General features: G+C 37.6%; 1 protein-coding gene across 3 annotated transcripts in view; it reads right to left on the bottom strand.

The window, feature by feature from the left end:
- Positions 1-22,873, bottom strand: part of Rgpd4 (RANBP2 like and GRIP domain containing 4) — a 61,699-nt gene that overhangs the window by 11,356 nt on the left and 27,470 nt on the right. For 2 of the 3 annotated variants that reach the window (XM_069988647.1, XM_069988649.1), the window contains exons 16-23: positions 22,188-22,367; positions 21,806-21,889; positions 20,249-20,384; positions 13,866-13,960; positions 8,277-13,035; positions 3,841-4,020; positions 3,093-3,185; positions 2,414-2,592 (exon numbers count right to left, since the gene is read on the bottom strand). In XM_069988647.1, the coding sequence (XP_069844748.1) occupies positions 2,414-2,592; positions 3,093-3,185; positions 3,841-4,020; positions 8,277-13,035; positions 13,866-13,960; positions 20,249-20,384; positions 21,806-21,889; positions 22,188-22,367 (5,706 nt within the window). The remainder of the gene's footprint in view (positions 1-2,413; positions 2,593-3,092; positions 3,186-3,840; positions 4,021-8,276; positions 13,036-13,865; positions 13,961-20,248; positions 20,385-21,805; positions 21,890-22,187; positions 22,368-22,873) is intronic. The other variant, XM_069988650.1, reaches the window with a different exon arrangement.

Below are 22,873 nucleotides of genomic sequence, written 5' to 3'. Positions count from 1 at the left end.
TGTTACTGATCCAGATAGCTACCTGCTCTGCCATAAGCTTACATTTTGTCAAAATGGCCTTTGCCGGGGACATAGTTACTAGGAAGTGGTAACGTTTACTTCATTCAACCCTCTAGTATATAAGTACTATTACCATTGCTGACAAGTGTCTCACACAAAAAGCACCTAGTCTGCTCTCAACCCACATGCCAGCAACGGGGGGTGGGTGGGGGTGGGGGTGGGGGTGGGGGTGGGGGAGGGAATATGGTTCGTGCTCTGGCACCAGCACTGGATGCTTGAAAGTCCCTTCACTGGGAGGAGTAACTTCACCTGCTTCATTATGACACAATCACTTTTAGAAAAAGCAGCACAGATTGGGGGGGAGGGGAGAGGCTGGGAAGGGATGTGAAGGGTAAACACAGGAGGAGGCTGCAATGCTTGGTAAGAAATGTACGCATTATCCTGCCCATGTAATTGTAACTCCTCTGTACAGTATGTTCACAAATAAAATAAAATTAAATTTAAAAAAAAAAAAAAGAAAAAAAGCAGCACAGGAAACTATTTCCCTGTCCACGTAATACACAGTACATGAAAGCTCAAGACAGAAACTGACCAATAACCTTGACTACAAGTCTAAAAGTTCTAATGAAGCAACATATAGGTAAGGTGATAGGGAAAGAAAAGTAATTATTTCTGTGCCAGTCCTGGATGGGAATCTGCTATGCTCTCACATCTCAAATGTTGTTCCCATGGCATGGCTTACTGACTACCCTCCCTCCAGTGGCCTTCCCAAAATTCTCCAGCCCAGAATCTTAAATCTAAAAGTGAAAAGCACATTCCCCCACACCATCCCCCAGGTGTCTTCACCTGAATTCCTGGCTAAACCATTAACCTGTGCATTAAGTATGCATAGTAGGTTCCCAGAACCAGGTAAGTATAAAACAAGGCATGTCTGGAAACACCTTGAACTCTAGCTACCTGCAGCCTTACCCGACCCACAACCCTACTTAAAGTCCCTCCAACCCCTTTCCCCCCATTACCCCTCGGGTCTCCAGACCATGCCCAGGTCATCCTGGTGTCCCTCTTCAACTTGCACTAAGTTGATCTGGTCTGTTGAGGTCAGTTATGTTTTCATACTTCTCTCCTTTGGAGTCTGTCCTTTTTCCCTAACAATCATGGCTTGAACTTAGGACGTGGGCACTCTACCACTTCAGCTACAGCTCCACTTTAGGCCTTTATTTTCCTGGTTAACTGGAGATAATAGTATTAAATATTTTCCTGCTCCAGCCAGCTTCATACTGGAACCCTCAGAACTCACTCCTGAATAGCTAGGATTACTGCTACAAGCAATCAAACCCGGCTAAAGTAATCAATATTTTTAAAGACTATACTCAGAAATGAGATGAAGGAAAATAGAAAATTTCAAGTAAAAACTGAAAATCAATTGCTCTGATTTAAAAAATCTGAGCAATTACGTCAACTGGCACCATCATCTCCTTTTAGATGTTAGGCTTTCCACGACACAAAAATGGCTATATCTATATCTTCTTTTCCTTTGAGATGTTAAGAGCTGCAAACTCTCCACCAATGGATAGAGACAGAAAATGGGAAGATATGTCTGACAAAAGGATGTTCTGAAACTCACCTATTTTCCCTGTGTTTTGGGTGGACCTAGATTAATATCCACGATTAACACAATAATAAACATGGTGTAGGCCCACCAACACATTCTCTGTAATGATTAAGAGATTGCTAAACTCCAAGACCACATATTGTTCTCCAGCTCAGAGTGAATATCCCAGGTAACAACTATTTTCAGTCTAAATTCCCATGTCCTGTGTAGGAAGCAGGCAATGTTTCTCTTTTCCTTTCCTGTTTCCCTTACTTTATTGTGTTTTACTGACACACATCTTTGCTAAAACTTCTACCTTGTGAAACTATTTTTGCAAGACGTCTTGAAATGTTTTGCACTGTGGATGTTAAACCGAAGATGGAAAGCTTTCCAACTTATTGTGTCTTCTCTTTCCTCCAGTGACATTTAAAAAATTTATATAAATCAAACTAAAACATCAATTAAGGCTTATTGCAGACATGTAAGGTTGGTTTACTAAACATTCTAAAAAGCATTTTCATTCACAGAATAAACATCCACCTGACTGTAATAAACATAATTTGACCATAATCAATATGCATTTGAACTTCAAATTTTGAGTGATATGTTAGTGTTCACTGATAACAACCAGTATAATTTTAACTTTCCATGGAAATTTTAGAATAAGTTGGTTTAAGTACAAAGAATCCTGATGGGAGTTTTGACTGGTGCCGCCTTAAATCTGTAACACTGTTGGGAGATTTGATGTTCTATTTTGAGCATCCCAATCCACAAATAGTTTGCCTCTAGATCTTTTAATCAACTTGCTAACCCAATTCTTACCTGAGCTTCCTGAACTTTTTGAAGCTCTGATTCAAAGTCTTCCCCATGTCCATTGTCCTCATCAGTATCACTGCATACACCACAAAAAAATGTAGGTGGAAGCTTCAATGTATCTGCTTTTGCCTTCTCTTCAACTGTTGGCTTCTTTTCCCAAACAATAACACACTCTTTGTCATTATCTGAAAATTCCATATAACACAATATTAGGTCCTCAACGTAATCTACAGAACGATGTAACAAACCTTGTAAATGTGAATGGAGAACAAGGACCAAAAGACCAGTATTTTTCAACTAACACTATTTTTAGTGGTACCTGGGTATGAACTCAGGGGTTTGTACTTGCAGAGAGGCATTTTACCACTCTGGCCACACCTGAAACCCTTCTCTGCCTTATTTATTTTTCAGATAGGGTTTTGCTTTATTGTGACCAGGGCTATCTTTGGACTACAATGCTCCTACCAATGCCTCCCAGGAAGCTGCGATTACAACCATACATGGCTTGTCTGTTATGATGAAGTGTTGCCAGGGCTGGCCTAAAATCAGTATCTTCCTGATCTCTACTTTCTGAATAGCTGGGATTATTTTAAAATATTTCAAATCACCATGTCTATATTTCATAAATACTCAGAGTAAAGATTATACTAGATTATACTGAATTACGTATTTAGACTGAACATACCTGTTAGATTTTCTTCCAATGGTCTAAATTTTTCTGAATCATCCAGATAGAGTTTTCCATTAAGTTTCTTGACGGCCATTTCAAAATCTTCATCTTAAAGTACAATTGAGTTTTAATAAAGTAAATTTTAGTTTTAAAGTACAACTGATTTGAATAAATAAATTTTATTAAGTTTTGAAGGGTTTCCTAGTCATAAACCTAGGGATCATCTGCAACTTGATTCTTTCACTCTCCACAGTAAGAAGCAGCCTATTTTGCCATTTCTATACCACTTATTCCTTCCTGTTAGAACTTGAACTTGTGTTCTCCTCATGTGCTCTGCTAACATTTCTGCATAGCTACCAACCTCTTCATCTCACAAAATAATGTTCTAAAGCACTATCAAACTCATCTTACTGGAATCTTAGCACATGTGTTAAGTGCCCCACCTAAGAACTCTGATATGGCATATAAAGTATTCTATTATCAAACTGCCTCGCCTTTTCTTCACCATTAAAACTTGTAGACAATCATGACTACTTTCAATTCCATCAAAACATCTACCGGGCACATGACAGCCACCCTAAAAAAGGCTTAATGACCTGACATTTTTCAATTACATCCATTGACTATTACATAAACATTTAGGGCAAATATTTAACTATAAGGATATTAGTTACAAGTTCTAAAAAACTCAGGTTTAAATAAACACCTTTCCTAACTATTAAGATCCATAGCAAAGAGTGGATTTAAATAACAAAAGATTTACCATCTTCTTCCTCTTCACTAACATAATCTGGCCTATTCTTATAGCAGAAGAAAGTTGGAGGAAGTTTAAGTTTGGTTGCAAGAGCTTTTTGCTCAGGAGTCGGGGTTAGTTCATAGACAATAAGAACATCATCATCATCATCATCTGAGGGAGGATCTGCAGGTTTTTTTTTCTCTTTTGCTGTAACACAAGGAAAAACATGAAAAACCAGAAGCTATAAGGTTACTACTGAGTTCATTAGCCAACTGAAAATAAGTTCTATAAAACTTATCAGTTAAAAGAACATACTGATTTTTTTAATTCCATATTTTCACACAAAGCTTTATAATATTAATTAGAATTACCAGTCTAATTTAGTATTCTACCAAAACTCAGTAAAGAACACAAATTTTTGACCCCAAAATATATAAATCTTATTTTTATTACTCACAAAAAAGAACTGTGGCTAATTTCTATAGTTTATAAAGTGCTACCACAATCATGTTTAGAATACTATAAAATATATAGTTTACAGCAAAACATCCATGCATTTCAAACAACTGACAAATAAACTTAAATTATAAGCAAAGATTAGTATACTTATGAAACTAATCCAAAATCAACCTGGATTAGTTCATATAAGAAAACTGCTACAGTAATTGGAACCTCATGCAGTTTTGCAGATTTCCAAATGTAATACTATGCAAAATTAAGCCAGACTCTCATCCTATGGGTAATACTGTAAGAATCTGAGAAGATATCTACGACCAAAAACATCTTTCTTCACTCTTTCCCATTCCTTACCAATAAAAAAGGGCAAAAAATTAGGAGAAAATGAATTTTATATACCACCTGTTAGATCTATTCAGAATTTCTAGCCATATGCTAGTGGCTCACCCCCATAATCCTAGCTACTCAGGAGGTTGAGCTCTGCGGATCATGGTTCGAAGCTATCCCTGGTAGGAAAGTCCATGAGGGTCTTATTTCCAGCTAACCACCAAAAAGCTAGAAGTGGAGCTGTAGTTCAAGTGGTAGAGTGCTAGCCTTGAGCACAAAAGCTCAGAGAGACAGTGCCCATTCTTGGGGCTTATACAAGAATGGCACCAAAAAAAAAAAAAAAAGGTAAATCAATTTTAAAAAATTAAAAAATAACAACAGTAATTTCTATCCTAAAGGATCTTTAAGTTTAAAATAATCCAGTCACGAAGCATGCTATGTACCAAGAAGAGTTAGAACAATTCTCTAGAACAACACTGTCTAAGATAATAGCCTTGTCACATATGCATAGCTATTTAACACTTTTAAAAGAGGGCTAAACATATTGAGATGTAAGTGTAAATAAATACACTGGAGTCTAAAGACTTGGAATGAAAAAAAATGTGAATACTTCAACAATTTTTTATATTGATTAAAAGTTGAGATGATATCTTGCATATTTAGATTAATATGTTAAAATTGGTTTCACATTAAACTGGTATTTTATACGTATGAAACAAATCAAATACATTAAAATTTAGGGGCTGGGAAGGTGGCTCAGTGGTAGAGCTCTTGCTTGCATGCCTGAGGCCCTGGGTTCGATTCCTCAGCACCACATAAGCAGAAAAAGATGGAAGTGGCACTATGGCTCAAGTGGTAGAGCGCTAGCCTTGAGCTGAAGAGCTGAGGGACAGCGCCCAGGCCCAGAGTTCAGGCCCCCACAACCAGCCAAAAAAAAAAAAAAAAAATTTATTTTATGCTGGGCGCTGGTGGCTCACACCTGTAATCCTAGGAGGCTATGATAAAGGATCGTGGTTCAAAGTCAGCCCAGGCAGGAAAATCCAAGAGACTCTTATCTCCAACTAACCAACAGAAAACCGGAGTGGCATTGTGGCTCAAGAAGTGGGGTGCTTGCCTTGAGCTAAAGAGCTCAGGGATAGCACCCAGAGTTAAGCCCCACAATCAACAACAACAAAAATAAATAAATTTCATATTTTTCTTTATACCATCTGTGTCTTTTTTTTTCCTTTTCTATTTTTCCTTTTTTTCCTTTTCTTCATCTGTGCCTTTTTATATTTTGTTTTACTTTGGGCCAATCCTGGGGCTTGAACTCAGGGTCTGGGCACTGTCCCTGAGCTACTTTTTGCTAAAGGCTGCTGTTTATCACTTAAGCCACAGCTCTACTTCTGGCTTTCTAGTTGTTAACTGGAGAGAAGAGTCTACTGGACTTTGCTGCCTAGGCTGGCTTTGAACTATGATCTTCAGATCTCAGCCTCCTAAGTAAATAGAATTACAGTCATGAGCCACAGTCACCCAGACATATTTGATGTTTCGTGTAGCTACTATAAATGTTTTGATTACATACACAAGTCATGTTATTTCTCTTGGATGAGATACTGCAACCAAGAACTAGAGCTGATGCTTTTCAAAGGATAAGCATGCTCTTCTCCATTATCAACTAAAACCTAAATTTTCTGGCTAGGGATACTAATGGGGCACTACAACAGAGACATATTAAGTCAGACCTCTCTAAACCTCAGTTTTTCCATGTCTACAGTTTTCAAGTTTATAGTCCTTTAGAACTATGATACCATCAAATTCCAAACTAAACCTCTGTTTTGCAGTAACACATTAATAAACTAATCATAATCCAAGGGATTCTTAAACTAGAGTGCACAGAAACTGTACACAAGTTTATATACACTTTTCTATTGTGTCCATATAATTTACCAAAGATTGCATTTTCAAGAATCAAAGTTTCTAAGAGCTTCCTTGGCTAGTAGTAATTGGTGTAATTTAAAAATAAAGATCCCAGTACCAGTGGCTGTAATCCTATTCTAGAAGATGAGATCTGAATTCAAGTTTCAAAGCCAGCCCAGACAGAAAAGTCTGTAGACTCCACCTCCAATTAGCCACCAGAAAGCCACCAACTGTAAGCAAGAAAGCCAAAGGAAAAGCTAAAAGCCCTGAGTTCAAGCCCCAAAACTGGCTCTAAAAAAAGTATCAAGGGGCCCACAAAAAAAAAATCAGGAACTATCACCCTACTGCTGTACTTGCTCAGCATACTTAGTATGTGATACCAGATGATGATTTTAAGTATGAAGGTGTTTAAGAGATTCCACTTTCCTGTTGTTCCAGTCTAGTAGAAATACTTAAAACAAAAAAATCTGTACTACCTATATAATATACAAGCTACACAATGATGGTTGATTCAGTATTTTTCTAAACCATATACAAAAACAAATACCTATAAGGATCCAGAACTAGCCAGGCACTGGTGGCTCACGCCTGTAATCCTAGCTACTCAGGAGGCTGAGATCTGAGGATCATGGTTCAAAACCAGCCCAGGCAGGAAAGTTTGTGAATCTTATCTCCAATAAACCACTCAGAAAACTGGAAGTGGCACTGTGGCTCAAATGACAGAGCACTCGCCTTGAGCTGAAGAGCTGAGGGACAGTGCCCAGGCCCAAAGTTCAAGCCCCATGACCACAAAAAAAAAGGGGGGGAAGGATCCATAACAATGTAACAATATATTCTGCTGCCATCATGTTTAAATATTGGCAGATATTAGCTGCTAAAGACAAGAGTTAGATAAAACATACGTCTTCATTTAAGCAGAGTTGTAAACAACAAAGCAATAAAGGACAGAGCAGAAAAAATCCAAAATATGCAGTAATGAGAAAACATAGCATTTGCTTTTTTAATAAAATTACTTAAGGGTGTTCTACAACCAATGAAAAGGTTCGGTGCTTAAAATGACATTCTTTAACATGCATACTGTAGTGTTAAATACTTAATTTCATACAGCCACAGTTATTTTGCTAAGGACTACCAGCTGCTAGTTGCCTCATACTAAGAATGCTAATTCTATACCTTCACTTTCAGGTTGTGAGGATGGGGTGCTGGTCCAAAAGGCCATTGGATTGGATTTAAAAAGGTTAAAATTAAATCCTAGAAAATAAAGAGTGTTTCACTTTTGAACAGCCTAAAGGAAACAAAGTGAATATGACTTTAAAATATAAAACTAGAATTATACCAATCTGCTTGGCTCATATATTCCATTTATTCCTCTGGTCTCATTTTTTGATCATTTAACAAATAGTGCCTTATTACTATGGACATCTTAACACTACATCCTTGGAGTGACAAGGAAGGAACACTGAAGAATAACCACCTGAAAAACTTGAACTAATGATCATAATTTAAGTATAGTATGTATACCTGTGTAATATTGGGCTCTTCTCCACTTTTTCATAATATGAATATTTTGTAATATTGAAATCTCTTATACAACTTACACAGCATCTGTTATTTGTTGTATAGTTACAGGTAAACTTATTTAGAGAGGAGCAAGTCCACTCAAATACTTGTTGGGTGTTCATACATCCATTTGTATGACTAACATATCAGAATCCTATAAGGAATCTGCATCAAAATGAACATTAAAACAAAAAGGGGCTTGGGCCTGACTGAAGACTTACCCTTTTCTGGTGTTTTAAACGTGTAAGTAGTTGAAGACTCTTCTTTTGGAAAGGAAACAAAGAGATTTTTGACTCTGCCATCTGAAGATTGTTGCATATCAGAGTTCTGTGATTGTTCACATTTGTTAGGCTCCACTTTCAATTCAGATCCATTCTGGACTACTGAACCAGTTTCACTATTCTTCAAAGGTGCATTAAAACTAAATCCAAACAAAGACCCAGTGGCTGAACTGTTGCCAAATGCAAATGGTTTTGTCTTTTCACTACTAAAAATGCTTTTAACAGACTCTGAGCCAAATACAAACTTTGGAGGAGAAACTACTGCTTTTGGTGTTGTTTCAGTTGTACTAGACACTTCTCCAACTTCTGAAGTTGTATCTGCTACGTCGTCACTCTGAATTAAATCTGTCCTCTCTCTTGTGGTTTCTTCTAAAACAGCTACAGCAATTTTGCCACATGGGGACTCTCTAGGAGTGCCTGAACGAGAAACATGAGGTGTTATCAAAAAATTTTTCTCTTGGGCTGTTTTTGCCTCATCAAATACTTTCTTAAATGAGTCTGCGACATCCTGTAGTTTAAAACGGACAGCTAAATGTTCTACTTTTCGTTCTCCATCTGCAAAATCACATGCAGTCCATACCCACACTCTCTCTGTCCCTTTCATATTTTGCAAAGTCATGTCTGGAGTTATTCTGTGGTTGGCGCAAAGTTTTAATACCTGATCTCTTCTCATCACTATGCGAACCTGCTTATTGTCATAATTCTGTAAGATCTTTATATCACCAATACCTCTTTCTTTCCATTGAGCAACATCTTTATCATATCTATAGAGTTTTGCTCTGTGACTAAAAACAATTTGTTCATTTTCCTCACCACTGGATACTTCAACTAGATCAGGTAAAGGTACAACAGGTTCAAAGTACTGCCCATCTCGCTCTTCTTCTTGAGTAACATCAGATTCTTCATCAGTGCCAATTGAAGTCCCACTCTGATTCAACTTGGCAGGAGACTTAGATGGACTCAAAGCAGATTTAAAGCTAAAGTTAAACCCTGTTGTAGACTCACCAAAGCGGAAGAGGTTTTTTCTCACAGGGCTGTTTGCCAATGGAGAAGCATGTACTGAACTACTGCTTACGCTGTCATCCAAAGCATCTTCCCTTAAGTCATAGTTATCCCATTCTAAAGTGGGCCCAGTGTTTTCAGGATTTGGCTTGACTGCTGTGTCTGAAGCAGCACTGGTGGTGCCTGCACCTGAATTCTGACTCTCCTCATCGTTGACTTTTGTTTGATCATTTGTCAAAAATGTTTTGAAATCTTTCAGTCCACTCTTCATTTCCTCAGCTCTCTGTATTAACTTGGCAGCTCTGCCAGTATCTACAAGTTTATGGGGCGTTTGAAGTGGAATATCCAATAGAAGTCGCTGGCATTCTTCAAATTTCTGCTTGAATTCTTCAGCTAGCTCTGGTGTCTTAAATTTTGCTGCCAGCTGCTCCAGTTTGGCATCACCATCAGAAAAATCACTAGCTAGCCACATCCATGCTCTATCTGACCCAGAAAGAGGCTTCAGGTTCATTGTAGTTGTTATCCAATGATTGGCACATACTTTTAATACTTGTTCTCTTCGCATTAGCATCCTTAGTTTGCCATTGACTTCATTTTTGAGAATTTTTAAGTTCCCCAAACCCCTTTCTTTCCACTGACTTATTTCAGCATCAAATCTAAATAATTTTACCCGCTGTGAATACAGAACTTTTTCATCTTCTTCTCCTGTCACAAGTTCTACTTTTTCAGGCATTTGTACTACAGGTTCAAAATGGATGTCATCATTGTCCTCAGTCTTATAGGCATCATCATCTTTCTCGAGTTCAGCAGAAGTGTTGGCTTTGTCAGACACTTTACCACTTTGTGACGAGAATAATTTCTCTCCTGCACCTGAAAATCCTTTGAAATTAGGGTCTTTCTTGCCAAATTGAAATCCTTCTCCTGAAGTTGATTTTGCCAGATCTGCAAAGGTAAAAGTGCTACTTGTTTGACCAAAAATCACACCACTACCATTCTTCTGGTTACTGACATCCTGAGCCTGAAAACCAGCATCATTTTCAGGAGACTTTTCACTCTTCTTCTCTTGACTTCCCTGTTCCTGAATACCAAATTTAAAACCATCAGCAGATGCAGGGATGGAAAAACTAAATCCTTCTTTTATTGACTTAAATTCTGTATTAGAAGAACCCTGAAGTGAAAATGAAGGTGTACTTTCTTGATCCACATGCCCAAATTTAATTCCTTGTTTTGAAATGCCAAATTTAAAAGTTCCCACCTGACCTCCAGAAGATTCACTTAACTTTGTTTTTGAGCCCATTGTGAAGGCTGAAGGAGCTTCTGCACTAGGTTTATGAGTTGGTTTGGAGGCATCACAAGCCACACACTTTAAGGAGGAACTCTCATTTTGTACAAAGCAAACACTACAATCCCACTGTCCTTCCTTTTTGGTGAACATTCCTTCAAATCCATTCTTTGTGGATTTGCTTATCTCTGAAGAGGCAGGAAGTGAAGGCGTAGACTGATTTTGTTTACTTGGATTCTGACAAGCAATACAATGGGTAGCACTTGCTTCATTTCTTACTAAACATGAACTACAATCCCACTGTCCTTCCTTCTTGGTGAATATTCCTTCAAACCCACTCTTTGGAGCCTTGCTTATCTCTGAAGTACCAAACTTGAAAGAGGTAGAAGCTGGAACAGCAGAAGATAAAGGTATTGGCTGAGCAGGATTCTGACAAGCAACACATTTAGTAGCATTTGCTTCATTTCGCACTGCACATGTACTACAATCCCACTGTCCTTCCTTCTTAGTGAACATTCCATCGAACCCACTCTTTGGAGTTTTACTTATCTCTGACGTACCAAACTTAAAAGAGGCTGATGCTGAAACTGAAGGAGTAGGTAGATTCTGAGTTCTTAGATTCTGACAGGCAACACATTTTGTAGCACTTCCTTCATTTTGTACCAGGCATTCTCTGCAATCCCACTGCCCTTCCTTTGTAGAAAACACAGATCTGATATCACTGTTACTAGACTTAGAAAGATCTCCCTGACCAAATTTAAAAGAAGCTTGAGCAAACGAAGATCCACTTTTGTTAGCAGACTTTGTGTTTTGACATGCAATGCATTTAGATACAGCAGGTTCATTTCTTACTAAACAAATACTGCAATCCCAGTGACCTTCTTTCTTTGCAGTTATTAATGCAAATCTATCTTGAGCATTTTCTGGGCCAGTTTTAGCAGAACCAGTTTCTACCAATGGTTGGCCTAGGAGCTCTTTACTGCTTGGGTTTATATTTTGGCAGGATATACACTTCTTAGCAGTTGCAGCATTCCTTAATGAGCAGCTATTACAATGCCACCAAGACCCTTCTTTCTTTGCAACTTGAAATTCAAAATTTACATTCCCAGCATCAGACTTACAAATATCCTTATCATGAGTTGTAGATTCTTTTGCAATTCTGACAGTCTGATTTGATGGGATGGCTACATTTGTTCCAGAGGATTTTAAAATGCTCTGGGCCTCTTCAAATTTGCACTTAAAAAGTGCTGCCTCCTCAGGAGTTTTGAATCTAATTGCAAGCTGTTCTGGTTTTGGCAACTCATCTGCATAATCAAGGGCATGCCATACAAAAGACTTGTCTGATCCAGCATTTGGTGTCAGTTTCATATCAGGACTGATATAATGGTTTGCACAAATTTTTAATACTTGCTCTCGTCTCATTAGAAGGCGAATTTTACCAGATGTTTTATGCCTTAGTATTTTTACATTGCCTATCCCACGCTCCTTCCATTCTTTGGATTCTCCATCAAAACGGAATAACTTTGCACGGTTGCAAAAAAATTCTTCTTCATCTTCCTCACCAGTTTTCACCTCAATCTTATCAGGAAGAGGTACCACAGGCTCAAAGTGAGGGCCATCATCATCCTCATCTCCATGGGCACTTCCTCCATCTGTTTCATGACTTTTATTTGCCAACTCTGGAGCAGGTGTTCCAAATATAGATTTCCCTGGCCCATGGAAAGTAAACATTTCATCATTTCGACGAAAACCAGAATTCTTCTGATTTGGCCCCATGTTTTCTGTAAATGAGATTCCAGATACATTTTTACTTCCAAAATTAAATGTATTTCGAGGTCCAATACTTTGGCCAGGAATTGCTTTTGGTCCACTATAGCCATCTCCTTGCAAAGGTTTATCTGAAGTCAGGAGACCTAAAAGGCTTTCACTGTTACTGTAAGTAGAAGGAGGAGGATGTGTTACAACCTGTGGTGAAGAAAATGTAAAGTCACCGTCATTTGATTTGAAGTTTGAGTTAAATTTAAAAGGAGTTGGCTGGGTTGTATGTGTTGCTGTTGTCAAAGATGGCCTTAATCCTTCACCCGGCATGGGCTGAACAAAATTAGTTTTTCCAAATTCTATAACCTTGGATTCTGCAGATCTTGTAGCATGAGCTGCAACTAGAGGTTTAGTGAAATATCCTGGTTCTGGCAATGGAGGGTTTGTGCTTGTTTGTTGAACATTATAATTGAAGTAGTCATCACCCCTGGGTGATAGAATTCCTGTTGCAGGAGACTCAAAACGCAATGGAGGACCATACAGCTCCTGTGAGAACATACAAGCTGATGAGCTTTGCACTGGTGGTGTGTGCATTTGCTGTGAATAGGCATAAATATGTTGCTGGGGTGGAAGCCTATTCATGCCATAAACTGGACCCTAAAAGAAAAAAATTAAAATATTTTGTAGATTGCTTAAAAAACTAGATAGAAATCAATTCTCACAAACTTCAAACTGAGTATTAAATAAAAGAAAGAGAACATTAGGATATTTACCATTAAGAAGGTATCGCCATAAAAATGCCTGCATACAAACTCAGCATATAATGAAAATTAACTGATATAGCATCATCTTTTATTGATGAACAATTCATTCAATGATATTAACAGTGATGAACACTAACAATTATTAAGCATTTATTAATATGCCAAATAGGCACTGTTATAAACAGTTTAATACACTCAAAAATACTATGTAAGGTACTTTCTTCATTTTATGTATGAAGTGTATGACATACAGTCTCTCTTTAAGCCCTCATATTCAACTCCTGTTGTAATACCAGGTGTTTAATCACCAGTTACTAAATACACTAGGCCTAGAATTACCAAATAATCATTCAGTAAGGAAATTACACTTGTATTTCTATAAAAACTGAATGATAATGCCACTGACAACATTACTACTCCCATCTTTTAAAATATCGAATGTTTATACCTATTTTAGCAACACTAAAATGATGTCATTAACTTCTGTATCTGGAAATGAACTTGAAATAACTGTGTCATGAGCTTTTAATACCTTTTAATACGGAACTACTTTCTTGAATTTCTTTAAAAGAAGCCTAAACAATCAAAAGTGAAATAATGCCATGGCTCAAGTAGTAAATCATCTGCCTAGCAAGCTTCAGGCTGTAGTACAAACCACAGTACTAGCAAAAGACAAAATAAAATAAGCAAAAGTTATAAATGCATAAATTATTCCTTTGTTACCTTTGGAGGAGTAACATTGGCTGCTGGTCTGAGAAGATACTGGGAATTATATGCGGGTGACTGGCTATAGTATACTGAAGGACCAGTAGTTGCAACTGAAGGAAAAAGAGGAAAATGAAGAAAACATTGTTAATGTTCCTACAGTTAAGGCTATGTAGGCAAGAATACAAATACAATAGTAATAAAAATCAAAGATGATTTGACTGCATGTAATTTTTTAAAATTTTTATATGCCAAAATATACCATGAAGGACATCAGGTGATAAAACAGAAGAAAAAAAAACTGGCAAATATGACACAAAAATCAAGAAAGTAGCACTGCTATGGTAAAGAAGAACAAGCACTTAATTATTTAGAAAGGAAAGGAGAAGAGAGTAGAATTTCCAATCTTCCAAAAAAGATCAAAAAGATGTAAAAGTAAGGTCACATTCAACATTAGAAATAATGAAAATACAAGTAACAAAGGATTTAAGAACCAATCTACCCGGGCTTGGAAGGTGGCTCAGTGGTAGAGTGCTTGCCTTGCATGCATGAGGCCCTGGGTTCGATTCCTCAGCACCACATAAGCAAAGAGGAAAAAAAGCCGGAAGTGGCGTTGTGGCTTAAGTGGTAGAGCGCTAGCCTTGAGCTGAAGAGCTGAGGGACAGCGCCCAGGCCCAGAGTTCAGGCCCCATGACCAGACCACCCTCCCCCCCGGCCCAGAAAACCAATCTACCTTATGCGCTCAAGGTCATAAAGCCAGTCTCAAAAAACTCCAAGAAGGTGCTGGGAAGGTGGCTCAGTTGTAAAGTGGTTGCCTTGCATGCATGAGGCCCTGGGTTTGATTCCGCAGCACCACATCAGCAGAAAAAGACTGAAGTGGTACTGTGGCTCAAGTGGTAGCGCTAGCCTTGAGCTGAAGAGCTGAGGGACAGCACCCAGGCCCCAGAATTCAAGCCCCACAAGCAACAAAAACCAAAACAAAACAAAATACAGTCTCTCACTTTTGCCAGGCGCCTGTAATCCTAGCTACTCAGGAGATTGATATCTGGGGATCCCAGTTCAAAGACAGTCCAGGCAGGGAAAGTCCGTGAAACTCTTATCTCCAATAAACCACCAGAAAACCAGAAGTGGCACTGTGGCTCAAGCAGTAGAGCGCTTGCCTTGAGCTGAAGAGCAAGGACAGCACCCAAGCCCAGAGTTCAAGCCCCACGACAGACAAAAAAAAAAAAAACTCCAAGAAAAGATTCATTTTGTTTTGGGTCTGGTTGTGGGGCCTGAACTCAGGGCCTGAGGGCTATCCCTCAGCTCTTTAGCTCAAGGCTAGCACTCTACCACTTTAGCCACAGTGCCACTTCCGGCTTTTTTTTTCTGCTTATGTGGTGCTGAGGAATCGAACCCAGGGCCTCATACATGCAAGGCAAGTGCTCTACCACTGAGCCACCTTCCCAGCCCAAAGGATTCATTTTGTAAACTCAACTTACAAATAATGTTTATATTGGAAAGATCTGACAAACTAATAAAAAGAGTCTCACATGTAACATAGTTCCTTGGCTTAAAATACATTCTCTCTCCCAAGGTTGATGTTCAATATGTGTTCAACCTGTTTTATCCAGAAATCAAATAACTAAAAGGTAATCATATCTTTTATGCAGGTATATGTATGCTTTATGAGTTTTATCAGAAAACAATCAAAAGACCTTTTATGTCTGTATTTGAAAGAAGAAATGGAATTGTGACTTAAGACATATCAAACAATCCATTCTGCAAAAGTACTTGAAAAAGCCCAAGTCTGAATTTGGAAACCTAATGGAAAAACCTGTTAAGAAGAGTCAGTTTAGAATTATTATGAGGAAGACATAGGCATAAAACCTAGAATAAGCTGGTGCCTATAATCTTAAAGTCACTTTATCAGTGACTAGTAATGCACTAAGGGGGAAAAAGCTCTTAAGAGTTCTCTACTTTATAAAAATCTAATAAAAAACACCACTACATGAATAAACACTTCAGAATAAATGTAAGAGATTATAGTGTTACCCATACTATATATACAAAAATAAAAACAGCATTTTTGTTCTTACAAATGGTTAAACAGTCAATATGAAGCAAAAGTACAAAGATGGCACTATCAGATTACTAAATGAAAGCAAAGACTCAATTATTTTTTAAATGCACAATGAGGCTCTGAGTATAGCTTAGTAGTAAAGTACTCACTATATAGCATGCAGTAGGACCTAGGTTTGATTCCCAACACAAAAAATAAGATAATGTAATAAGTAAGGTAAAGTAATAAAATAAGGTGCCTGAAATCTAGACATATGCTCACAGAATAACTTATAATAGGAATATTAGAATCAAAAATAAGGGAATAACAGAATTGACAGTACTTGGAAGTGGCACTGTGGCTCAAGTAGTAGAGCACTACCCTTGAGTACAAAATGACTCAAATGTCCTTGAGCCTAGGCACTGAGTTCAGTCCCTAGAACTGACCCCCTCTGCCCCCGAAAAAAAAGAACTGACAGTTCTTCCACATGAGTGCATACCATATATTCATTAAAAGCATCTTCAGAGAGTTAATTTTTAGTCTCAGAACATTTATATGCTTACATTATAAAGCAGAATAATTCATCTATACACACCATAGTAACAACCTCATAAAAATATTTGATGTAAGCAAAGATAAAACATTGTCCAACATTTGAGTATTTACTATGAACTTACCTGTGTTTATAAAAACACAAGAACAAAAATTAAAGAGACTTAAGCTGTCTTTCCTTTCAGTACTACAAAGTTACTAAGTTATTTTATGATCCTATCACTAAAGCTGTTTGGAGTTTCCAGTCTTCTCAACTGTAAATGAGGATATGCTGCTCTTTACATAATTCCAAGAATAAAATGAGACACTGTGAATACTGTGCTTCTATATTAACACAACAAGCAAAAGACTTTATGCCTATACACAGAAGAAATGAAAATTGTGAGCCAAGAGGTGCCAAATGACATTTTCTAGGCACTTTAAAAAAAAAAAACAAAAACGGCTGGGATGTAGCTCAGTGGCAAAGCGCTTGCCTAGCAACGTCCTGGGTTCGATCCCCAGTACCAAAAAAGAAAAGACAAAACAAATACAGTTTAAAAAAAAAAAACCCAACAAAAACAAAAAAGCACTAGTAAGCACTGCTAGTCTATTTGTCCTCTACACAAGCTCCAGAAAATGCACAGTAGTTTTAATTAAGCAAGGTCTGAATTTTGAACATACACATTTATGACTATGACATTTAGTAAGTTTGACTTCACCAAAATGGTATTAAAAAGACTTTGTCACAAGAGGACAACAGAGTTGTTTTAAGAATGGTCCTATGACTTAGCACACAAAGGTACCCATTTAAGCCAGATCTTGTCATTCTTGGGTACAGAAATGTTTATGATTTCAGAATATTTGCATGTACATGAGATGTCTTGGGAGTGGGCCATATGAAAACACAAAATTCATTCATGTAGCATTCATGTAGCCTTAGATACACAACCTAAAAGCTTTTTTTCATTTTAGAAAGGTCTTGTTACATAGCACAGTCTGTCCTCAAACTTAAAATCTTCCCACACAGCTCCCCAAGCACTGGGATTAGAAGTGTGCATTACTATGCCTGACCTTAAGCTAAAAGTAATTTTACGTAGTATTTTTAGTGCACCTATATTTTAACTGTAACATTTTATATAAAGGTTGAGATTTTCCACTTGTGGCATCATGAAAGCATTACAGGTTTGGAGGATTTCAAATATCAGGTTATCAGAGTAGCCGAGGCTCTACCTGTATTATTTCATGGAAAAGAAACTTGTTTTATTATCATTATTTCTGGCCACTTGGGGACAATGTATCATACAGGCAAGTAGCTTTAAAGACTAATAGAGTTTAATCCCAACTACCAATACTAGTTATAAAACAGTAACAAATACATTACCTAACCTTATCTTTTTAAATTCATGCTTACTAGACAAGTGCTTTTGAGCCACACCTATAAGCCTAAAATTATCTAACCCTTAACCCCTTTCGTCAGCTATAAAATTCCCCTTTCCTCATCTATAAAATTCAAACTAATAATGGTACTTACCACCCTGAGTTATTGTAAGTAAATAACATACTCAAAGCACTTCTGCATAGACTCAACCCACATAAACCCTGATAGCAACCTTGATTCATTAGGTGTACTGTGATAAATACTAAAACATTCCCACACCTATCTACAAATTCACTCATAGCAATTAGGTGAGGCAAGATTACCTTCATTTTTTAGGTAAAATTACGTATCTAGTACAACTTGAAAACTCATGCTTTTGTTATTAGAGTTCTTGATTATAGCCATTCTAACTGGGGTGAGGTGGAATCTCAATGCTGTTTTGATTTGCATTTCTTTTATGGCTAGGGAAGTTGAGCATTTCTTCATGTGTCTATTGGCCATCCTTCTTTCCTCTTCAGAGAAGTTTCGGTAAGTCTTTAGTCCACTTATTTATTGAGCAATTGTTTCTTTGAGGATTTGTGGTTGGGGGATATAATTTTTTGAGTTCCAGGTATATTTTAGATATGAGACCCTTGTCCGTTGTATGGCTAGTGAAGATCTTCTCCCAATCCGTGGGCTTTTTTTTTGGGGGGGGGGGGCGGAACGGATCCAGTCCTGGGTCCTGAACTCTGAGCCTGGGCGCTATCCCTCAGCTCTTCAGCTCAAGGCTAGCGCTCTACCACTTGAGTCACGGCGCCACTTCTGGCTTTTTTTCTTTTTTTGCTTATGTGGTGCTGAGGAATCAAACCCAGGGCCTCATCCATGCAAGACAAGCACTCTACCACTGAGCCACCTCCCAGCCCCAATCCATGGGCTTTCTATTGATCTGGGAGCTATGTCCTTTGCCATGCAGAAGCTCTGCAATTTCATACAATCCCATTTGTCCAACCTTTCTTTGATTTGTTGTGTTTCTGGGTCTCTATTAAGAAAATTTTGGCCTGTGCCAAGGAGACCTAGGGGTTCTCCTACTCCTTCCTGTAAAATTTTCAGTGTCTGCTTTGACTCTAAAGTCTCTGATCCATTTGGAGTTGATTCTGGTGCAGGGAGATATATAAGGTTCTAGCTTTAGTTTGCTGCAAGTGATTAACCAATTTTGCCAGCACCATTTACTAAAGGGCTCTTTCTTCCATTCTAAGTATTCAGATGTTTTTTTCTTTCTTGCAATTGTTTCTAACATATTTACAACATGATTTCTTTGTTGCTTTGTATGTTCCCCCCCCCACGGTATAACCCCTGCTTTCATTGTATTTGATGTTGGTATAATTTGTGGAGGGGAAGGGAAAAAACAAATTGTTTAAATAGGGATACAGGTGGACCCATTGCAACAGTGAGATATATAAGACATTATGTCGATAAACTTTACAACTTTTGGGGGGGGATGGGGGATGAAGGGGATGGGAAGGGGAAACAAAGGAGGAGGCAACAATGCTTGATAAGAAATGCACTCATTACCTTGCCCATGTAATTGTAACCTCTCTGTACGGTATTTTCACAACTAAAAAAAAAAAAAAAAACCTCATGCTTTTTTTCCTTCTGATATTTCAAGTAAGATTAACTAGTATAGCACTGCATATACTCAATAAAATTACTCTCCAGTGATTTAAGCTCTTAATTAGGATAATATATTGGCTAATGTTTCAATTTAAAGGAAGACTCCATTTCAGACTCAGCTCATCTGAAATGTACTTTAAAGACACTTCAGAGGACTGGTAATGTGGCTTAGTGGTAGAATGCTTGCCTAGCATGCAAAGTCCTGGATTCAATTCCTCAGTGCCACATAAACACAAAAAACTGTGGCTCAAGTGATAGAGTGCTAATCTTGAGCAAAAAAAGCTCTGGGGACAATGCCCAGGCCCTGAGTTCAGGCCCCAGGACTGGCCAAAAAAAAAAAAAAAAAAAAGTATACAGATATTGGCATGTGTATAAAAAACATAGAGAAGGTGATTTCAGCCAGATGCCAGTGGTTATTAGAACTCAAGAGGCTTAAATCTGAGGATCAAGGTTCAAAGCAAAGTCTCTGGGATAAAAGTCCAAGAGACTCTTATCTCCAATTAACTAGCAGAAAGTTAGAAGTAGAGATGGTGTTTTAAGTGTTAGAGCACCAGCCTTCAGTGACAAAGCCAAGCACAGGTTCTGAATTCAAGTCCCACTACTCGTACCAAAAAGAGAGAGAGAGAGAGAGAGAGAGAGAGAGAGAGAGAGAGAGAGAAAGAAAGCGAGAGGGGGGGAGGGAGGGAGGGAGAAGGGTAGAGAGAAAGACAGAAGCTGATTTCACAAGTTATTTATTTACATGAGGAAGAAAAAGGGAGAGTAATTTCACTGTATTTTGGGGGAGATCTGTTGCTAATTCACCTGTTAGAGGAGCTCCATGAAAAGACTGAGACCCTTGATATCCATCAGGCACTGAATCTGGTCCATAATTCTCTGTGGGCCAACGATGAGGAGATGCCGAATTACTGCTATTTAGTTTCAATTCCTGCATTTCTTTCTGTTGGAACAACAAAATAATATTAAACATTTAATAACATATCAGAAACAGTATCGGAGAAAATAAAACTACTTCTCTATTCCTTAGTAGCATCTAGCAATGTTATTCACCAATTCTAACCTAAAAACTAGATAGCTCCTAAAATCTCATCTCCATTTCCATTCTATACTTGCTTAGTCTTTATTAGTCATTAATGGTATCCTGTCAATAGCTTTGAACCTGTAATCTGGGCTATAATCATAATTTTAAAGATTCAAACTGAAAAATGTTGTAAAATTTTACTTCAGGGGCTGGGAATGTGGCTTAGTGGTAGAGTGCTTGCCTAGCATGCATGAAGCCCTGAGTTTGATTCCTCAGTATCACATAAACAGAAAAAAGCTGGAAGTGGCACTATAGCTCAAATGGTAGAGCACTTGCCTTGAGCAAAAGAAGCTCAAGAACAGTGCCCAGGCCCTGGGTTCAAGCCCCAGAACTGGCAAAAAAAAAAAAAATTGACTTCAAATTTTCTTACTTTATAGATAACAAGAAAGAAGAAAAGAGTTGCTAAGCTTGTCCACAATTCCACTGTGGGAAAGAGAAACACTGTGCCAAGCACAATTCACTTTAACTACATACTATATAAAAGATTTTGGTCAGGGGAAAAAAAAGAAAAAGAAAAAGAAAAAAACAACTGGAACAAAATCATTAATCAGGGACGAAATCCATAATAGCTCTAGGCTTTCAAGGTTCATTTACATCTGTAAAACATGTCAGGTGTATAAAACCTATATGCTAAGTACTTAGGTAATAGCACAAGTTACACAAAGTGAGCATATAAATCTATTATAAATTCAAAAGTTCATCAAAATATATTTTTAGCCATACACTGCTGAATTCACCATAGTAATCACCACAAACCAGAATTTCCTTCGTATAACTTCAGAAGTATGAGTAATTTAGTTCTTGCCAATGAACATGAAAACATATCTATTCATGCTTCCAATTCCAAAGAAAGGCCCTGAGAGTGCTACAGTATAAAAGTTATATATACAAGACTAATTTTCTTACATAATTAAAATTCAGACAAAATCATTTTAAGAAATTAAAACAATAAACTTGTGAAGGTTAGATCATTTTTCAATTCCTAGACATAAATTTAATACTTCACCCACAGCCAAGCTAAGAATAAGGTACAATTAGTATATTTCAATATTTTAATTCAATCTCTTGAGAATCTCCTGAGGTGTTCTGGGTAAAAATATTTTTGAAGAACTCACATTTGGGAGGAGGCAAACATAGAGATAATTCCAAAAATATGGTAAAGGTGAAAAGAAATGTATGAAAAACATGGCATGATCATTCCTATATTGATAGCAAGGGATAAAGGAAGTTCTAAGGGAACAATCTTTGAATAAGAATATTCAATAAATTAAGTGGCTTACCTTAATGGCTTCTACTTGTTGGCAAATCATTTTTAGTAAAGAATTTTGATCTTCTGCCCATCGAGGTGGTGTTTTGGGAGAATACTAAAAATGTAACAATAATAACACAGTACTTAAGACATTTAGAAAAAAATTATATTCTATAATGTACCAATTCTTTTTTTTTGTTTGTTTTTTGCCAGTACTGGGGCTTGAACTCAAGGCCTGGGCACCATCCCTGAATTGCAACTCCACTTTTTGCATGTTAATTAGGGAGTCTAACGGACTTTACTACCCAGGCTGGCATGAAACTCAAGATCCTCAGATCTCAACATCCTGAATAGCTACGATTATACCCATGAGCTACTGGCACTCAATTCTGATTCATCTGTTTCCAACTTACTTTGTAACTTTTACTTGGTGACAGAGAATACTTGGTAGGAGATGGTGTAGAATGTTTAATTTCTAAATCTGTATTTCGTAAACAACCATTTTTATAAAGAGGACCTCCTTCACTATAGTCTTCAAGTTCCTGCATGACCGAGTTAAGCATCTCTTTAACAGACTCCAAGGGCACAGGCAACTAAAAACAAAAGGCATTAGTCAAAGGTTTTAGTTTGTAAAATTTAAGAATCCAAAATAAATACAATGATTCTATTTTAATAATTGGTTTGCATTTTCTTTGCTTTTTTTGTTCTTTTCAAAAACAGCCATGTAGCTCAAGCTGGCCTTAAAACTCTCAGTCCTTCCAATTCAGCCTCCTAGTGCTGTGCTGGTATTAAAGCAGTATACCATCACACGCAGCTACATTTTCTAGTTTGTGTACCTGCCAGTACTAAGACTTGAACTCAGGGCCTCACTCTCTCACTTAACTTTTTCACTCAAGGCTGGCACTCTCACCATCTGAGTCAGTTTCACTTCTGGCTTTTTGCTTGCTAACTAGAGATGAGTGTCTCTCATTTTTTCTGCCTAAGTTGGCTTCAAATCTCCATCCTCATTTCAACCTCCCAAGCAGCTAGGATTACAAGTGTGTGCCACCAGCACCACGCTATTTTCTTAGACATTCCTAGAGAATATACCATGTATAGT

Source organism: Dipodomys merriami, unplaced genomic scaffold (assembly GCF_024711535.1).
Source record: "Dipodomys merriami isolate MVZ:Mamm:240054 unplaced genomic scaffold, mDipMer1.0.p SCAF_36, whole genome shotgun sequence".
NCBI classification, from domain to species: Eukaryota; Metazoa; Chordata; class Mammalia; order Rodentia; family Heteromyidae; genus Dipodomys; species Dipodomys merriami.
This window is presented reverse-complemented; position numbering and strand designations above follow the sequence as displayed.